Here is a 15485-nt window from a genome sequence, read left to right as displayed (position 1 = left end):
TTGGTATGTTTTGTGAGACTAAAATGTTCAAGCTTATGAAAAACTAACATGTATTTATATCTTTTTAATTATATTTTAAAAAATAAATCTGCGCTTTCAAGCGCGTATCAAAATCTAGTATATACATTATCTATATTATTAAAAGTAAAGTACATTTCAGAGTTGTTTGGGTATATGAATAGTAGGATTAATAAAAACTGTTTTGTTTGGATGCATAGATATAGTTAATACTTTAGATTTTAATTCAAAAATTGGACATGCTTTTTAAAAACGTGAACAAAACAAAATAAGGCATATATTTAATACTTTAGATTTTAACTTAAAATAGGATTAATAAAAACGGCTGGATTTTAACAGAACGTAACTTCCAAGTTAAAAATAAGGCATATATTTCAAAAACAAATATACACAAAATCTAAACTTAACAAAAACATAATTCCAACACATTAACTCCACATATATCGATCTTACAAACTAACATATCTGAACGAGAATCCTAATTACTTGATTCCCTCATTTCACACCTTCTTTATCCAATTTTCAAATAATAAATTATCAAAACCACTTTTAAGTATAACAACCGAATATTCTCTTTTTGTGCTAACAAATTTAGTTACTTAGGCAACTAATATATATCTTGCTTGATTGACTCCACAAAAATCGTGCTATTAAATTTTTTAAAAAATTCTTTAGATTACGTATAACCCACTATATATATAAACCTTCCCCTCATATTCTTCATACTCACCGTAGCAAAGAAAAAAAAAACTAAAATGTCTAACAAGTAAAGTAGTTTGGTTTTGTCGAACAAGCAGAGTTTGGTTTTTCTTAACCAAGTCAAACCCTTCAAAGACACTTGGCGAGTACATGTGAAGTGTCTTCACTCATGTAAGATAAACAACAACTCTGGTGAATCTCTCGAATGCGTTCTCATGGATGAACAAGTAAGTTTGATTATATATTTATATTTATATATATATAATGTCTCTTATATGTAATATATATATATATTGTCTCTTATATGTAATACTCTATCGATTTTGTTGTTTATACTAGCAAAAAATATTAATATCAGCTTTTATATTGTGTTTAGGGTGAGAAACTTCATGCTTCTGCCAAAATAAATCAGATGTATCGTCTACAGCGCAACCTTCCTATTGGTGAATGGCGGTTTATTGAGAACTTTACAGTTACGAGTGCGCTGGAGGTTAATATAGAATAACTACCTCTCCAAATTACATTTATTATTTTATCTTTGTTTTTCTATTATTATTATTTATTTATGTGAAAAAAAATATTTTAAAAACCTTATTCTTACATATTTTAAAAGTATTTATCATATATTAAGAACAAACAGTTTCTGATGTAATATATATTGCCTTTTCAACATTTTTTTCATTAATTATAAATAAGGTTTCCCTATAACTGTATTAAGATAGATTATAATAATATAGATTTTAAATACTGTATAACAATTTGACAGATCTTACACATCCAGTTACCAAATATATAATACACATGATTTTTTAACCATATTGAATTGATATATTTGGCTTCGTTTAATTTTCCATAAACAAATGAATATACATAAAATAGAATATGTATTTTTCATAAAGCTGTAAATTTGTTAAAATCTAAATAAAATATTGTTTGTTCTCAACATTTCAAGATTACACAATACACTGATGAAATACAAAGTTTAAACAGTAAACTTTAATAATACAAATTCGTTCAACTAAATTAAGATCTGCAAATGTTTATATATATATCATAAAAATATAGACCCGCCCAGTCGGACGGGTTAAGATCTAGTTGTATATTATGTTTGAGTCAAATTAATAACTTGAATTAATAATTAAAAGACCCCAAAAACATTTTTTTTAAAAAGTTAATCCGTTCTGTTCGAAACTGGCTTCAACAAAAGAAAGGCCAAACTCTTTTTGTTTGTTAAATAAAAGTATTAATTAAAGAAAAAAAATTAGGCTCCAGCATAAGGGTTGATCTTAGGTTTGTCCTTGACCAGGCCACATTGGAGACTTGACTCCGGCATGTTGTATTCGTCCCGGAGGGATTTTTCTGGCGACAAGACGCTTGCGTAGAGTTGCTGGCCCAAGTACCGTCTCTCGGAATTCTCCGACCTAATGTTCCACATCCCACAATTATCGAATGTGAGCAATATTGCAGCCCAACACTTGGGGTAGACTTGGATTGTGTGTCTGCTCACTGCGTCTAGAAGGTTGTAGTTCTTCCTCTTCTCTGGTGTCCATGTCCCTGGCTCAACCCTTTTTGTTCAATGAAAGAAAATGATATTAGGGTTTGAAAATTGATCTAAAATTAGAGTTTGTAATTTGCTTACGTGTAGTTCAAGAAAAAGATGTAGAGTGTCGCTTACGCTACAGCGAAGAAGGAGTAGCCATCCAAATGCCAAGACTGGACACTCCTCTCGTGGTTGAGTGATGTTGAGAACATTGGGTTCTATCTTTATGTTCTTGATCTGATCCGAGGTAGGGTTGTCGGAAATGCTGTCGTACTTGAAAACTTTATCGGTAACACCAAAGTACTCAGCGAGCTTCAAGGGGGTCTCGGGGTCTATGTGCGAGACTCCGTTCAAAGCGTATCTGAGCTTGCTGTCGACCTTTCCCTGAGTGTTCACAAGCTTAATGGTAAGAGCCTTGTGGGTTAGGTCTAGCTGCGCTGGCTGTCAAGTTCCACCTGAAAGAGCGGAACTGGTTCAAAGACCAAGCCCAGCCAACGGGAGTCGCTGGTAGCTGAGAAGAGGCAAGACCTTTGCCTCCCTCGTAGCGGAGGAGCCCTGTGGTAGTCAAAGCGTTTTTCAAGAACCTTGTGGAAGCTACCATGTAGTAATCTTTAGGTTCTTGGTTGGCCGTAAGGGTCACGCCAAAGCATTGACCAACGTGGACGTCAAGTGAGTCATAATCATTTTGGAGAACGTGTGAGCCTTCCATCTCAACAAGCTTCATCTTGTGGTTCTGAATCCTAAAGTTGAGAGATGCCTTGAGACCCACGTTACATATCCGAATTCTGTAGGTTTCCCCTTGCTTCAATGTGAAAAGAGGCTGGTCAGAGCCGTCGCCTTTTCCGGCCTTACCGTTGATGAGAATGCCGTCTGGACGGCCAATAGTACGGCCACTGTCTAGGAAATTCTTGAGCTGGGTGTGGGTTTTGGTGTACCAATCGTTGATAAGGACAGTGTAGTCATCTTCTGGGTCAGCGTATGGGACCGGGATAAGAAGACGGCTGTTCACACGGAGGCCACCAAAGGCACCCGCGGCACGATGCATTGCCGTGGTAGGGTAGTAGAAATAGCTACCAATCTGATCCTTTGGTTGGAAATGGTATGTGAAGTTCGTACCCGGTGGGATTGGACACATTGTTCCGGCAGTCCCGGCTTGCCATGAGTTCTTCCTATGCTGGATTCCATTCCTATATATAATTTGTTTCCAAATAAAACACGAATTGTAAGCTCTCTATTGGTAGCATTAGAACTTTGAATCAAAACGAGCCAAATTACGTACTGGTGATGGATAGTATAAAATTTTGCACATTTTAAAAACTTATTCCAACTTTTCACCATTCTTATCCATCCCAAATCTTAAATTTTCACCTTTAAAAGGTAAATTTAATATACGTTTTGACATGCTGAAAGTGTAATTAGAAACAACAAACCATCATTGTCTTATAGTTGTTTAAAGAGAATCATATTCAATCATTTATCTAAAATTCGATTAATTTACGATTTTTTATTCAAACTAATTAAATATTGATTTTCTTAATAGGGAAATAATCAAAGCGAATTGTTTAAATGGACATCTCTATTCTCTAGCTAGTGGTATTATACGAAGAAATGGTAGGAAACTGAAGATCACGGTCTATTATATATGTATAAACGTACCAAGTAAGGAGGAAAGGCTCGTCTAGGTTGTTGAAGACATTAACGATGATGTTGTTGTTAGAAGTTGAATTGAGGTTAGGACCAGGGAATTGACCGTTGATGAGAATGACTTGTTGTGGAACACCGAGGGGAGATGCGGTTCCGTACGTCACGTTCCACACATGGTGAAAGTAAGGATCTTCCGCTTGGACCATCACGATGGTCGCCGTCGCGAGACATAGGCACACGGCCCATAGTTTAACCCCACCCTTCATTAACAATAAACCTTATATGATTAATAAAGTTTATAATTTTTAGTTTTTCAAGTGTTAGAAAACGAATGGGTTGGTTTGTTTAGGGGGTTTTATTATGTTTTTAGGGGTTTGATTTTTTTTTTTGTTCTCAATTGTGTGAGGCTTTGGTGCCTCTTGGGCCATCCGGGACTGGGCTGGTTAATGGGCTTCGACTTAAACCTGAAAGATAAAACAAGATGGGCTTAGTCTTGTGCAATAAGGAGTCCAAGTTCTAATAGGAAACAAGATCAGATGCATATGACGGTGGATTGATAAATCCTTCTCCAATTAGAACTAGCACAAATCAGGTTGTATAAATATAGGTCTCATCTCTTCCTTGTAAAAACACAGAAACATAAATACTCTCTAAAGCATAGAACACGCAACTAGTGCGAAGCTTGTAACGTTTTCGATTCATAGTGATATAGAGTTTGTCTCCGGTTTGGAGAGGACTCGCCCAACATATTGTTGTGTCGATTTACTTGTTACAAGAAGCAGCCAAGGTCGATTCTCTACAAGTGGTATCAGAGCTAAGGCTAATCTAGATCCAAGTACAGAGATTCGAAGGCAAGATTCAATAAAACAAACAAGCAGAATACTTATCTGGTGTGGTAAGAAGGTCTCAGCTCGTTGTTATTGAAGCTTGAAGGTCAGGGCGCGTTACATCAACCTGCAAACAAAGAAACAAATAGTTTTCGGGTTAATAGAGAGATGGAAGCAACATCAAAGAAATTTGAAGTGGAGAAGTTCGATGGGAAGGGTGACTTTGGTCTATGGAAATACAAGATGCTATGTCAGTTAGAGATTTTTGGTTTGGGGTCTGTTCTTAAGGAGAGAGATCCTTCTACGGTGGTTGAAGGTGAAGAACAGAAGGATACTAAACTTGATCCTAAGGAGCAAGACAAGGAATTGCGTACCAAGAACCTGATCAGTGTCTGTCTATCTGATCTCATACTACGCAAAGTCATGCACGAGACAACAGCATTAGCTATGTGGAAGGCTCTAGAAGCCGAGTATCAAACCAAGACGTTACCTAATCGAATCTACATGAAGCAAAGATATGCAGGTTTCAGAATGGATGAACATAAGTCTATTGAGGAAAATTTAGATGTGTTCCTGAAACTTGTGGCTGATCTAGCTAGTCTGGATATCAAGATTAGCGAAGAAGACCAAGCTATTCAGATTCTAACAAGCTTGCCTAAGCAGTATGAGTCTCTCGTGGATGCTCTCAAGTATGGAAGCGGGAAGGAGACTTTAACAGTCCGAGATGTTACAAGCTCTGCCTATTCTAAGGAAGTAGAATTAAGGGAGAAGGGACTTCTTAACAAGTCTAAAAATAACTCGGAGGGGCTGTTTGCTGGCGACAACAGAGGCAGAGGTGAGAAGAAGAACGATAAGACTTGGAGAGCTAGATCTAAAAGCAATAACCGATCAAAATCAAGACCTAAGTTCTCTAAAGAATGTTGGACGTGTGGCAAGGAAGGACATTTTAAAAAGCAGTGTCCAGAAAGAAAGAAGCCATCAAATTCAGTCAACATAGCAGAAGAGAAGGAGGAACCATTAGTATTAGTGGCTAGCCAGCAAGCTACTAAAGACGAGTGGGTACTTGATTCTGGCTGTACATTCCATATCACCCCAAATAAAGATGTCTTATTTGATCTTGAAGACATAGAAGGAGGGAAGGTTTTGATGGGAAATAACACTATCAGCGAGATTAAAGGGATCGGGAAGATCAGGATCATGAATAATGATGGATCGAGCGTGATTCTCACTGATGTTCGTTACATGCCTACAATGGGAAGAAACCTTATCTCCTACGGTTTATTGGAGAAGATGGGATGCAGATACGAAGGCAAAGACTTCATGGTACAGTTTTACAAAGGAGATCAGAAGGTTATTTCTGGAAAATACCGTGATGGTCTGTACTACTTACAAGGGACAGTATTGGATGGTGAAGCTGCAGTCGCAAGGCCTGATATCGATTTGACTAAAAGGTGGCACTCTAGGCTTGGACATATGAGTCTAAAGGGCATGAATATTCTAGTCAAGGAAGGATATTTAAACGCAAAGGATGTGAAGACGTTAGAGTTTTGCGAGAATTGCGTTCTGTGTAAAGCACACAAGCTAAGCTTTCCAAAAGGCAAGCACACGTCTAAGGAAGTCCTAGAGTACATCCATTCAGATTTATGGGGTTCACCTTCGGTGGTAGAGAGTCTCGGAGGATGTTTCTATTTTGTTACATTCATTGATGATTTTTCTAGGAAAGTTTGGATCTATTTCCTAAGATCAAAGAATGAAGTGTTTCAAAACTTCAAGGAATGGAAAACATGCGTAAAAACTGAGACAGGAAAAAAGGTGAAGTGTCTAAGGACGGATAACGGATTAGAGTTCTGCAATACACAGATGGACACATTGTGTAAGGAAGCAGGGATTAAAAGACACAGAACATGCGTCTATACTCCACAGCAAAACGGAGTATCAGAACGCATGAACCGTACTATTATGGAGAAGGTAAGATGTATGTTGACAGAGGCAGGCTTAGAGCAAAAGTTCTGGGCGGAAGCGGCTTCTACAGCTGTCTACTTAATCAACCGATCTCCTAGTACAGCTATTAACTTCAAACTACCGGCAGAGATTTGGTCTGGAACCAAAACAGACTTAAATCATCTAAGGAAGTTCGGGTGTACAGCTTATGTTCACGTGACTCAGGCCAAAACCAGTCCAAGAGCGATGAAAGGAGTTTTCATGGGATATCCAGAGGGGACTAAAGGTTATCGAGTGTGGTTACCAGAAGAGCTAAGATGTACAGTGAGCAGAAATGTGATTTTCAATGAGGAAGAGATGTTTAAAGACATTAAGGGAGTCAGCGAGAAGAAAAGGAAAACAAAAAAGGTAATGTTCAATCCTGTGCTGATTCAAGGACCTTCAAACACAACTACAGACACTGAGACAGAGGATACAGTTCAAGGTGGAGCTTCTCCACCATCAGAAAACTCGGAACCTGAATCTTCAAGCTCAGAAAGAGAAGAAGAAGTTGTGGGAGCTCAACAGGAAAATCTAGACAACTACATTCTTGCTAGAGATAGAATCAGGAGAGAAGTAAAGAAACCTTCTAGGTTTGATGATTCAGATTGCGTGGCTTATGCTCTAGCTACAGCAGAAGAAATAAACAAGGATGAGCCTAAATCCTATTTGGAAGCAAGAAGGAGTAAGAACTGGAAGTTATGGAACGAGGGAATGCAAGAAGAGATGGATTCATTGGAGAAAAATCAGACTTGGAAGCTGGTTGAGAAACCAGAGAAAAAGAAGATTATTGGCAGCAAGTGGGTTTTCAAGCTGAAAGAAGGCATTCCTGGAATTGAGAAGCCGAGATACAAAGCTAGATTAGTAGCTAAAGGGTTTTCACAAGTTGAAGGGATCGACTACACAGAGGTGTTTGCACCAGTGGTGAAACACGTGTCGATTAGAATTATGTTGTCACTTGTTGCAAATTATGATCTAGATTTGGAACAACTAGACGTGAAAACGGCTTTCCTGTACGGAACGTTAGACGAGGAGATTTATATGGCACAGCCAGAAGGTTTCGTTGAGGAGGGAAAAGAAGATCAAGTTTGTCTCCTGTTGAAATCCCTTTACGGATTAAAACAGTCACCAAGACAGTGGAATAGGAGATTTGATAGTTTCATGAAGCAACAAGGCTTCGAAAGAAGTGCATATGATCCTTGTGTCTACATGAAAGGTTCAGATTTATCTCATATGGTTTATCTCTTGATCTATGTTGATGACATGCTCATAGCATCTAAGGATTCTAAAGAAATTAAAAGAATCAAAGATAGCTTGAAGAGAGAGTTTGAGATGAAGGACCTTGGAGCAGCTTCAAGGATACTTGGAATGGATATAATTAGAGACAGGAAGAAAGGAACTCTAAAACTATCGCAAGGGAAGTATCTACAGAAGGTGCTGGAAACTTTTAACATGGCAGAGAGCAAAGCTGTGGTTACTCCTATCGGACCACAATTTAAGCTTAAAAGTTTGACACAAAAGGAAGAGCATGAGGAAGCAAGGTTCATGAACGTGATTCCATACGCATCAGCCGTTGGAAGTTTAATGTATGCAATGGTGGGATCTAGACCAGACTTATGTTTCGCAGTAGGCTTAATCAGCCGTTATATAAGCAAGCCAGGAAGAATACACTGGGAAGCTGTTAAGTGGGTGATGAGATATCTTAAAGGAGCTCTAGATTCGGATCTATTGTTTACTAAAGGAGAAGAGTTCAAAGTACAAGGATTCTGTGACGCAGACTACGCAACCGATTTGGACAGAAGAAGATCTGTGACAGGATATGTGTTTCAAGTCGGAGGCAACACAATAAGCTGGAGATCAGGTCTCCAACATATTGTCGCACTATCAACGACAGAATCAGAATACATGGCATTAGCCGAAGCTTTTAAAGAAGCATTATGGCTTAAGGGATTTGTTAGTGAATTAGGATTCAAGCAAGATGATGTGAGAGTGTTTTCAGATTCACAGAGTGCTATACACTTAGCTAAGAATGGAGGATTTCATGAAAGGACTAAGCATATAGATACTAGACTACACTTTATGAGAGACGTAATTGAGGCTGGCAACGTTACGGTTCACAAGATTCACACATCTATCAACCCTGCAGATTTTCTAACTAAGTGTGTACCTGGACAGAAGTTCGAGACATGCTTGGAGATCCTCAAGGTTCTGCCTTAGAAGGTCTCGCGTGGCTGCAGGTGACAATGCTGTCGAGTTGATCACCTCGCGGAAAGGCCACAAAAGGAAAAATATCAGTTTCAGGAAAAGTAAACTGATGGTTCGACAGGGTTATTAAAAAAAAAAAAAAGGCTCAGGAAGAAGATGAATTTGAGTGTAGAAGATTACCTTTGAAGAATGATGGGTGTAGACAGAAGCTGTCTATGCAAGGAATCTAAAAAAAAAAAAAAAAAAAAAATAATAATAATTCAGGAAATACTAGTCAAAGAATTTTTATGCAGAGGTTAAGCTTCAAACAGAAGCTGGAAAATCATTATAAAGAAAAGAATCAGAAGTTATACCTGAAGGATTACGTGATGTTGCAGAAAGGAACGTCTTCAACAGAGCTGTGAATACATGGTTATTAATTCATAAGTTCAAAGCTCTTAAAAGAATTGAAGCAACAATTCTATTTGATTACCTTACGGAAGTAACGATGGTGAAGAGACGTCAACACCATGAGCTATAACATTAAACAAGGAGATATGTTTAATTATTCGGCAAAAGAATCTTTCATTACAGGTTTCTAAGAGGGCTTAAAGACACGTATATATACAGGAAGGAAAGTCAAAACAAAAGAGGATACCTTTTGGTCTTTGACAAGTTCTGGTTCGGTTTTTTCAAAGGTGGCGTGAGGAGAAGTTGAGTGGCTTTGTCACTTAATAATCACGAATCTACAACAGATTCATCAAGGCACGAGCTGGAAAGAAATTGAAATCAAAGGTTAAGGTTTGGTCGATGTCTAAGGAAAAAGACATGAGAAGAGCAAACGGAACCTGGAATGGTGAATGGGCTTCGACTTAAACCTGAAAGATAAAACAAGATGGGCTTAGTCTTGTGCAATAAGGAGTCCAAGTTCTAATAGGAAACAAGATCAGATGCATATGACGGTGGATTGATAAATCCTTCTCCAATTAGAACTAGCACAAATCAGGTTGTATAAATATAGGTCTCATCTCTTCCTTGTAAAAACACAGAAACATAAATACTCTCTAAAGCATAGAACACGCAACTAGTGCGAAGCTTGTAACGTTTTCGATTCATAGTGATATAGAGTTTGTCTCCGGTTTGGAGAGGACTCGCCCAACATATTGTTGTGTCGATTTACTTGTTACAAGAAGCAGCCAAGGTAGATTCTCTACAAATTGTTAAATGACGTTCTTATAGTTTATCAAATACAGTTTCTTGTTTTCTCGTTTCTTTTAAGTCCTCTCATTACGCTCTCCCTGTCGTCCATATTAGGTCTATTCAGTTTTGACCTCTACGACTACATCTATTTTGAGTTTACCATTTTTCTAGAATTTGTTTCTTCCCATATTCTTTTGGATTTTTGTTAATTTCAGAGTCTTGATGAGTTCGTTGTTGTGCAGCGCCGCATGGTCTAGTATGACTAAGCTTTATTCCCCATATGAATTAATTTAATTATGATTTGATGCCATGTTTTGGATATAATTCGATTATGTCCAGCTGAAATAGTTATACAGTTTTATTTAATGTGAGAATAACTCGATAGGTATTTTAGGGGTCGCCAACAAGATCAAAATGAGCGAAAGTGGAACAAATGTATACTTACTACCAGTGCAACTTGTTTCACTATCATTAACCACAATTACAGATCAAGTTTTACTTCTTTAGCTCACACAAGAAACTATTGTTCAAGAGGCTTGGATTGAAACAAAACTGAAGAATAACAAATGAAAAGTGACCACCACATTTGATCCAAAAAAGTGACCACCACTTCTTGATCAATAACCTCATGAGAGGGACTAAACCGATTCCGACATCATGTGAGACAAGACCAACTAAATTCCTACATAAGTCCTGTTCGTTTGGTTGCCGCAGGTTTCGGCGTCAGCGGCAGCGGCAGCGTCAGCGGCGGCGGCAGCGTCAATAAGGACAGTTGTTGTTCGTTTCGCAGACGCTGACGCTGCCGCTGCCGCTGCCGCATACTATATCGCGACCGCAGATTTTATTGGCGTCAGCCGCAGGACGCGGCGTTCGGACGCGGCGTCAGACGCAGTTTCCTGCGTCAACGAAACGAACAAGAGTTGACGCAGAATGTTGACGCTGCCGCTGCCGCCGGTACCTGCGGCAACCAAACGAACAGCCCTATAATGAATACCCTGAAAATTGACTCTAGGAGACCAAAATTTCTATAAAAGACATATAACCTTTTGACATTACCCCAGAAAACAAGAGATGACAGGCTTTTCTGATTTTCTTTTGCTCAAAATCATTGACAGGTTATTCAAAAAATAATACATACTTAAATCTCTATTGAGAAAGCTAAACTTGCATTTGCTTGGGGATCAAGACAGCCTGCAGTTCTCTGTCTTTACTTGGTTAACCCATTGAAGAAGTCATTACCATACCCAACATCAATAAACCCTAGTGCCATAACTATGCATAAGCATAATGCATGAAGCTTCTGGATAAACGTTTGAGCTCTTCCTGCAACCAAACAGAATATCTCAGAAAATGAACAAAGGGACAAAAAAGCGTTTGCGTTTGTACAAAAGTGAATCCAAATAAGTTTACCTCTCTCGCCCAATATTACTTGTGGCCTACGCAACGGTGGAGCTATATCCTCCGGGAAAGCCAAACCTCTCTGAGATCTTGGCTTAAGTGAACCTTGCTCCCATACATTATTGTCTATGTGTTGGCTAAGTCTTTCGTATCTTAAACTTGGAGGACAAAGAGATTCATTGTCACCGTGGTTGTCAGGATTAGGGTATTTGGAGAGAATCTGATCCTCTGTTTCGGAAGAACAGAGACATTGCAGCTCAAACAGATCTTTAAGCATAGGTGTAGGTTTAATACCTGTATCCTCTGTTCTGGACTCTTCTATATCTTCCAGTTTCGTAGATGAGTTTTCCAACGATCTGTTTCTGCTTAGACTGCGTGCTTTAACCGGGGAAGGTGTCGCAGGAAGCTGTTTCTTGTCAAGCAAGTAACTCCTGTTTGCGGATTGCGAATGAAGCCAACTGTTAACCCTAGAAAACTCTGTTCCACCCATCTTTGAAGAACTAGGTTTCTTAGCAGATCCGTGGCCCAGATGCTGTACCTGTGGCTTGTGCTCAGACACGACCAACTTAATATCACATTCAGATATGTCCTGACTATCAACCGTTGCTGCATCATCTGCACGCATGACACAAGTAGACTTCGAAACGCTCCTCTCTGATGAGTCACCCACGGAATCAAACCCGTTCTTCTTCATGGGAAGACACACGGATTCAGCTCGGACAGAGATCATTGAGTTCCTTCTAGACTTAGGGCCAGGACCATGAGAGATCACGCTAAAATCTGTTCCTGATAGCCTTCTGCTGCTACTACTAGCTGTTGGTCTCATGAAGCTAGGGAAAACATCTGAAGCGCGTCTTGATTTGTTTCTCTTTAACTTTGGTGTAACTTGAATCTCTTCTCTTATCTCATCCACTTCTGCTTCTTCAGTAACATGAGGCTTACCGGTGAGTTTCTCTAATGTCTCGTTTAAAGATCTGATCTCTTTTAACGTTGTCTCACGTTCTTGCTCGATCTTTTCCATCATCTTCTGAAGATTTATCATCACTGCCTCCTTTTTCTCTTGTTCTTCCTACGAGTCAGAAGAATCTTTAACACATCAGAAATTGTCAACACTATAAAGTTAGCTGACTTGTTATGCAAGTTATTTACCTTTGATTCGTCCTGACCTAAATGGATGTTCTTTGCCCTAGTTGCGAAGTTTAAAGAACATATGGTTTCGCAAAGATCATCTTCTTTCCGGCTGACATGAACAAGCATCAATGTCTTAGAGTCTTGCCCTGAAAAAATCAAGAACCGAAGTGAACAAAACATTTCAGTTAATGTCGAGAGTTTTTTGGAAGATGTTTAGTTACCGAGAGAGTCTTTGAGAACTTGTGTGAGCTTGCTGTTCCTGTAAGGAATGTGAGGGTTCTTGCGCTGAAGAGAGTTGATGACATCGCCGAGAGCAGATAAAGAGAGATTAATGGCTTTGCCTTCATCAAAACGGCGACCAGTGGCTTTAGTTTTCAACACGCGCTCGCTTCCTCCAAGATCCACTAGCCAAATCTTGCTTGTTTCTCGCCGTCTCTCCGGAGCTCCAGCACAAGTTATCGATACTTTGATCATACTGTTTCATGATCCACGATCAGAGAACATATAATGTGTAACATAAATTTATAGAAATAACAAAAGATACAGTTTCTTACCAGTGTGATCTGCTGGATGCAGAGTTAGAGTTAGTGGAGGCAGTTGCTCTATATCGACAACCTAATTTGTATAACTTGAAGACTTCATCAAAGTCATTCACTTTAAGAGTCACCAAGTTCTCTATATCTATCTCTCCCTTTGCGTCTGTGTGAATCAGAAGACTGAAACATAGAAACAAAACTCATTAAGTTAAGAGTCCAAAACGAATCCCTAAGTGAAGACTATCTGCACAGGTTACCTTGGAGGTATGGGACCAATGGGTTTAGTTCCTTGTGAGACAAGCAAGTCTCTCAGATTCCCCATGTAAATCTCAAGCATACTAAACTTGATTACAAACTTATGATTGCTTTGCTCCACTTGTTTGAACAGTCCCTTGATTGCTCGGGGAACAATACCTGGCGATTCTGGAAGACCCTCCTGCAAAATCATTCTCCCATGTTACGAATCAACTTAACATGATTCAAGAAACAACAAATGAAAGCAAAGAGAGATGTTTCTTGCTTCTTACCATTGTAAATGTTTTTCCAGTACCAGTTTGTCCATAAGCAAAAATGCAAGCGTTGTAGCCATCGATAACCGATTTGATTACCGGTTCAATCTCTAAGAAAACATCATCTGCACATTTTGAATAGTATCATCAACATCACTTTCACGTATGTGTTTAATCAACCTATATGAAAACCGTGCAAGCGACGTCATAGTGGAAAATTATCAAAGAAGATCAAAGCCACCTAACCTTGCGATGAATCAGGTTGAAAAACTCTGTCGAAGTTGTAGGTTTTCCTCTTGCTTTCTGTTAACTTGATGATCACGTTTCTTGTATCTGAAGCAACCGGTGCTCTCATGTTCTTGGAGTCTAAGGGTTTGACTCGGCAAAACACACGAATGTTCCCTTTAAGGTCCAAAAACTCGTTAAGAATCTGCCTTCTTCGTTTGTTCTGCTCATTTGCTTCAACTGTTAATGCAGAGAGTTGATCTGTAACCAAAAATAAAACATAGAACTTGATGATATGATATTATCTGAATAAAACATATATTCTCATATTTAATTCTATATAATTAAACCATGGTTTGGTAAATCTTTCTTGACTATGATTATTATGCGATTGAACTCTTGACTCTCTAGAATATTGGACCCATTCATATTGTAAAATTTTGTGAGGACAAATAATCAAATAGCCGTTGGATGATTGCCACGTAGCTCTAGTACAGTATGAGAACCGCTAATCCAACGGTTAGTGTTCGTTGCATGTAGTAGGTGATCTTCACCAAAGGATTTTAATTTCTCACAAGAAAACAAGAAATTTATTCAGAAGAAAATAAAATAAATTGAAGAACAAAGATCCAAAGAAAGAAAAAAAATCTAAAAAAGAAAAGGAATCCGAGAGAAGACCTCTGATGCTCTGTACTTGGATGAAAGCAGAGTCGTCTTCTTCCTTCGACGTCGAAGCAACCTCAGAGGAAGAAACGTTCTTGACGATGTTGCAGACAGATTTAACCCAAGCTGAAGTCAAATGAGACTTCGTACCCAGCAATGAATGGATTGTCTCCGGTAGATTCTTAACCGGTTTCGATCTTCTAGTCTCCATTAAACCAAATCTTGATCTTGAACAGAGGAGGACGTAGTGAGACTGCAGGGGTCAGAGCTCATCAATGGCGAAAATCTAGGGATTATCTTTTACTTTTTAGAGGACAAGAAAACTTGGAGAGAATGTTCTTTCATTATCAAAATCTATGCATGTGACATATATATACATTGTAAATGAATATTAACATTTGTCAGTATCACCAAATGGAAAAAACTAATTATTTAAATTAACTATTATTAGAAGAAACTAATTACTATTCACCTTTTTTAACTTGAGCAATAGTGATGAAAATGATGCTACTTTGACTGTCATTGGTGATTTTTTAAATCTTAATCGGCTTAACGGCTGTAGATGAGTTCATCAAAATTGTCAATATTTAGAGCTTTATTTTCTTCTTTTTCCAAAATAATTAATGTAGAGCTTATTTTAGAGTTTTGTTTTAATTTGTATAAACAAATTTAAAGTCATAGTCTAGATTTTTATAAATAACCAATTAGTAATAATATATGACTAATACCGAAACTAATCATTTTTAAAATAGTTTCCTTTTAATATTTTTAATAGAATATATTATCACTAACAAATACCGATTATCCACGTAAGATATTAGCTTTTTATAAGATACGCTATTAATAACAAATATCAATTATTAGTTTGTATTATAATTTACATAAATTATTAGTAAATGATATGGATTCTGATTACATTCAGTGTAACAGT

The 15485-nt window shown here is 38.1% G+C and overlaps 1 protein-coding gene and 1 pseudogene across 1 annotated transcript; both read right to left on the bottom strand.

Moving 5' to 3' along the window:
* Positions 1-87: 87 nt before the first annotated feature.
* LOC111206731 lies at positions 88-9132 on the bottom strand (annotated as a pseudogene).
* A 1962-nt stretch (positions 9133-11094) lies between these two features.
* On the bottom strand, positions 11095-14973 carry LOC111206793 (kinesin-like protein KIN-14T). Its single transcript, XM_022704150.2, has 9 exons — positions 14570-14973; positions 13913-14152; positions 13685-13791; positions 13415-13593; positions 13176-13337; positions 12843-13096; positions 12640-12767; positions 11503-12559; positions 11095-11415 (listed from the first exon to the last, which is right to left on the bottom strand). Exons 1-9 carry the CDS (start codon positions 14763-14765, stop codon positions 11300-11302), a joined length of 2439 nt encoding a protein of 812 aa, XP_022559871.1. The 5' UTR covers positions 14766-14973; the 3' UTR covers positions 11095-11299.
* Between the last annotated feature and the right edge of the window lie 512 nt (positions 14974-15485).

This window comes from Brassica napus, chromosome C6 (assembly GCF_020379485.1).
Source record: "Brassica napus cultivar Da-Ae chromosome C6, Da-Ae, whole genome shotgun sequence".
NCBI lineage: Eukaryota > Viridiplantae > Streptophyta > Magnoliopsida > Brassicales > Brassicaceae > Brassica > Brassica napus.
This window is presented reverse-complemented; position numbering and strand designations above follow the sequence as displayed.

Coding starts and splice junctions, on each gene's coding strand:
- LOC111206793 (XM_022704150.2), bottom strand. CDS start 14,765: ATGGAGACTAGAAGATCGAAACCGGTTAAGAATCTACCGGAGACAATC. Junction 12,768..12,842: donor AGTTCTCAAAGACTCTCTCG/GTAACTAAACAT, acceptor TGATTTTTTCAG/GGCAAGACTCTAAGACATTG. Junction 12,560..12,639: donor TAGGTCAGGACGAATCAAAG/GTAAATAACTTG, acceptor TCTGACTCGTAG/GAAGAACAAGAGAAAAAGGA.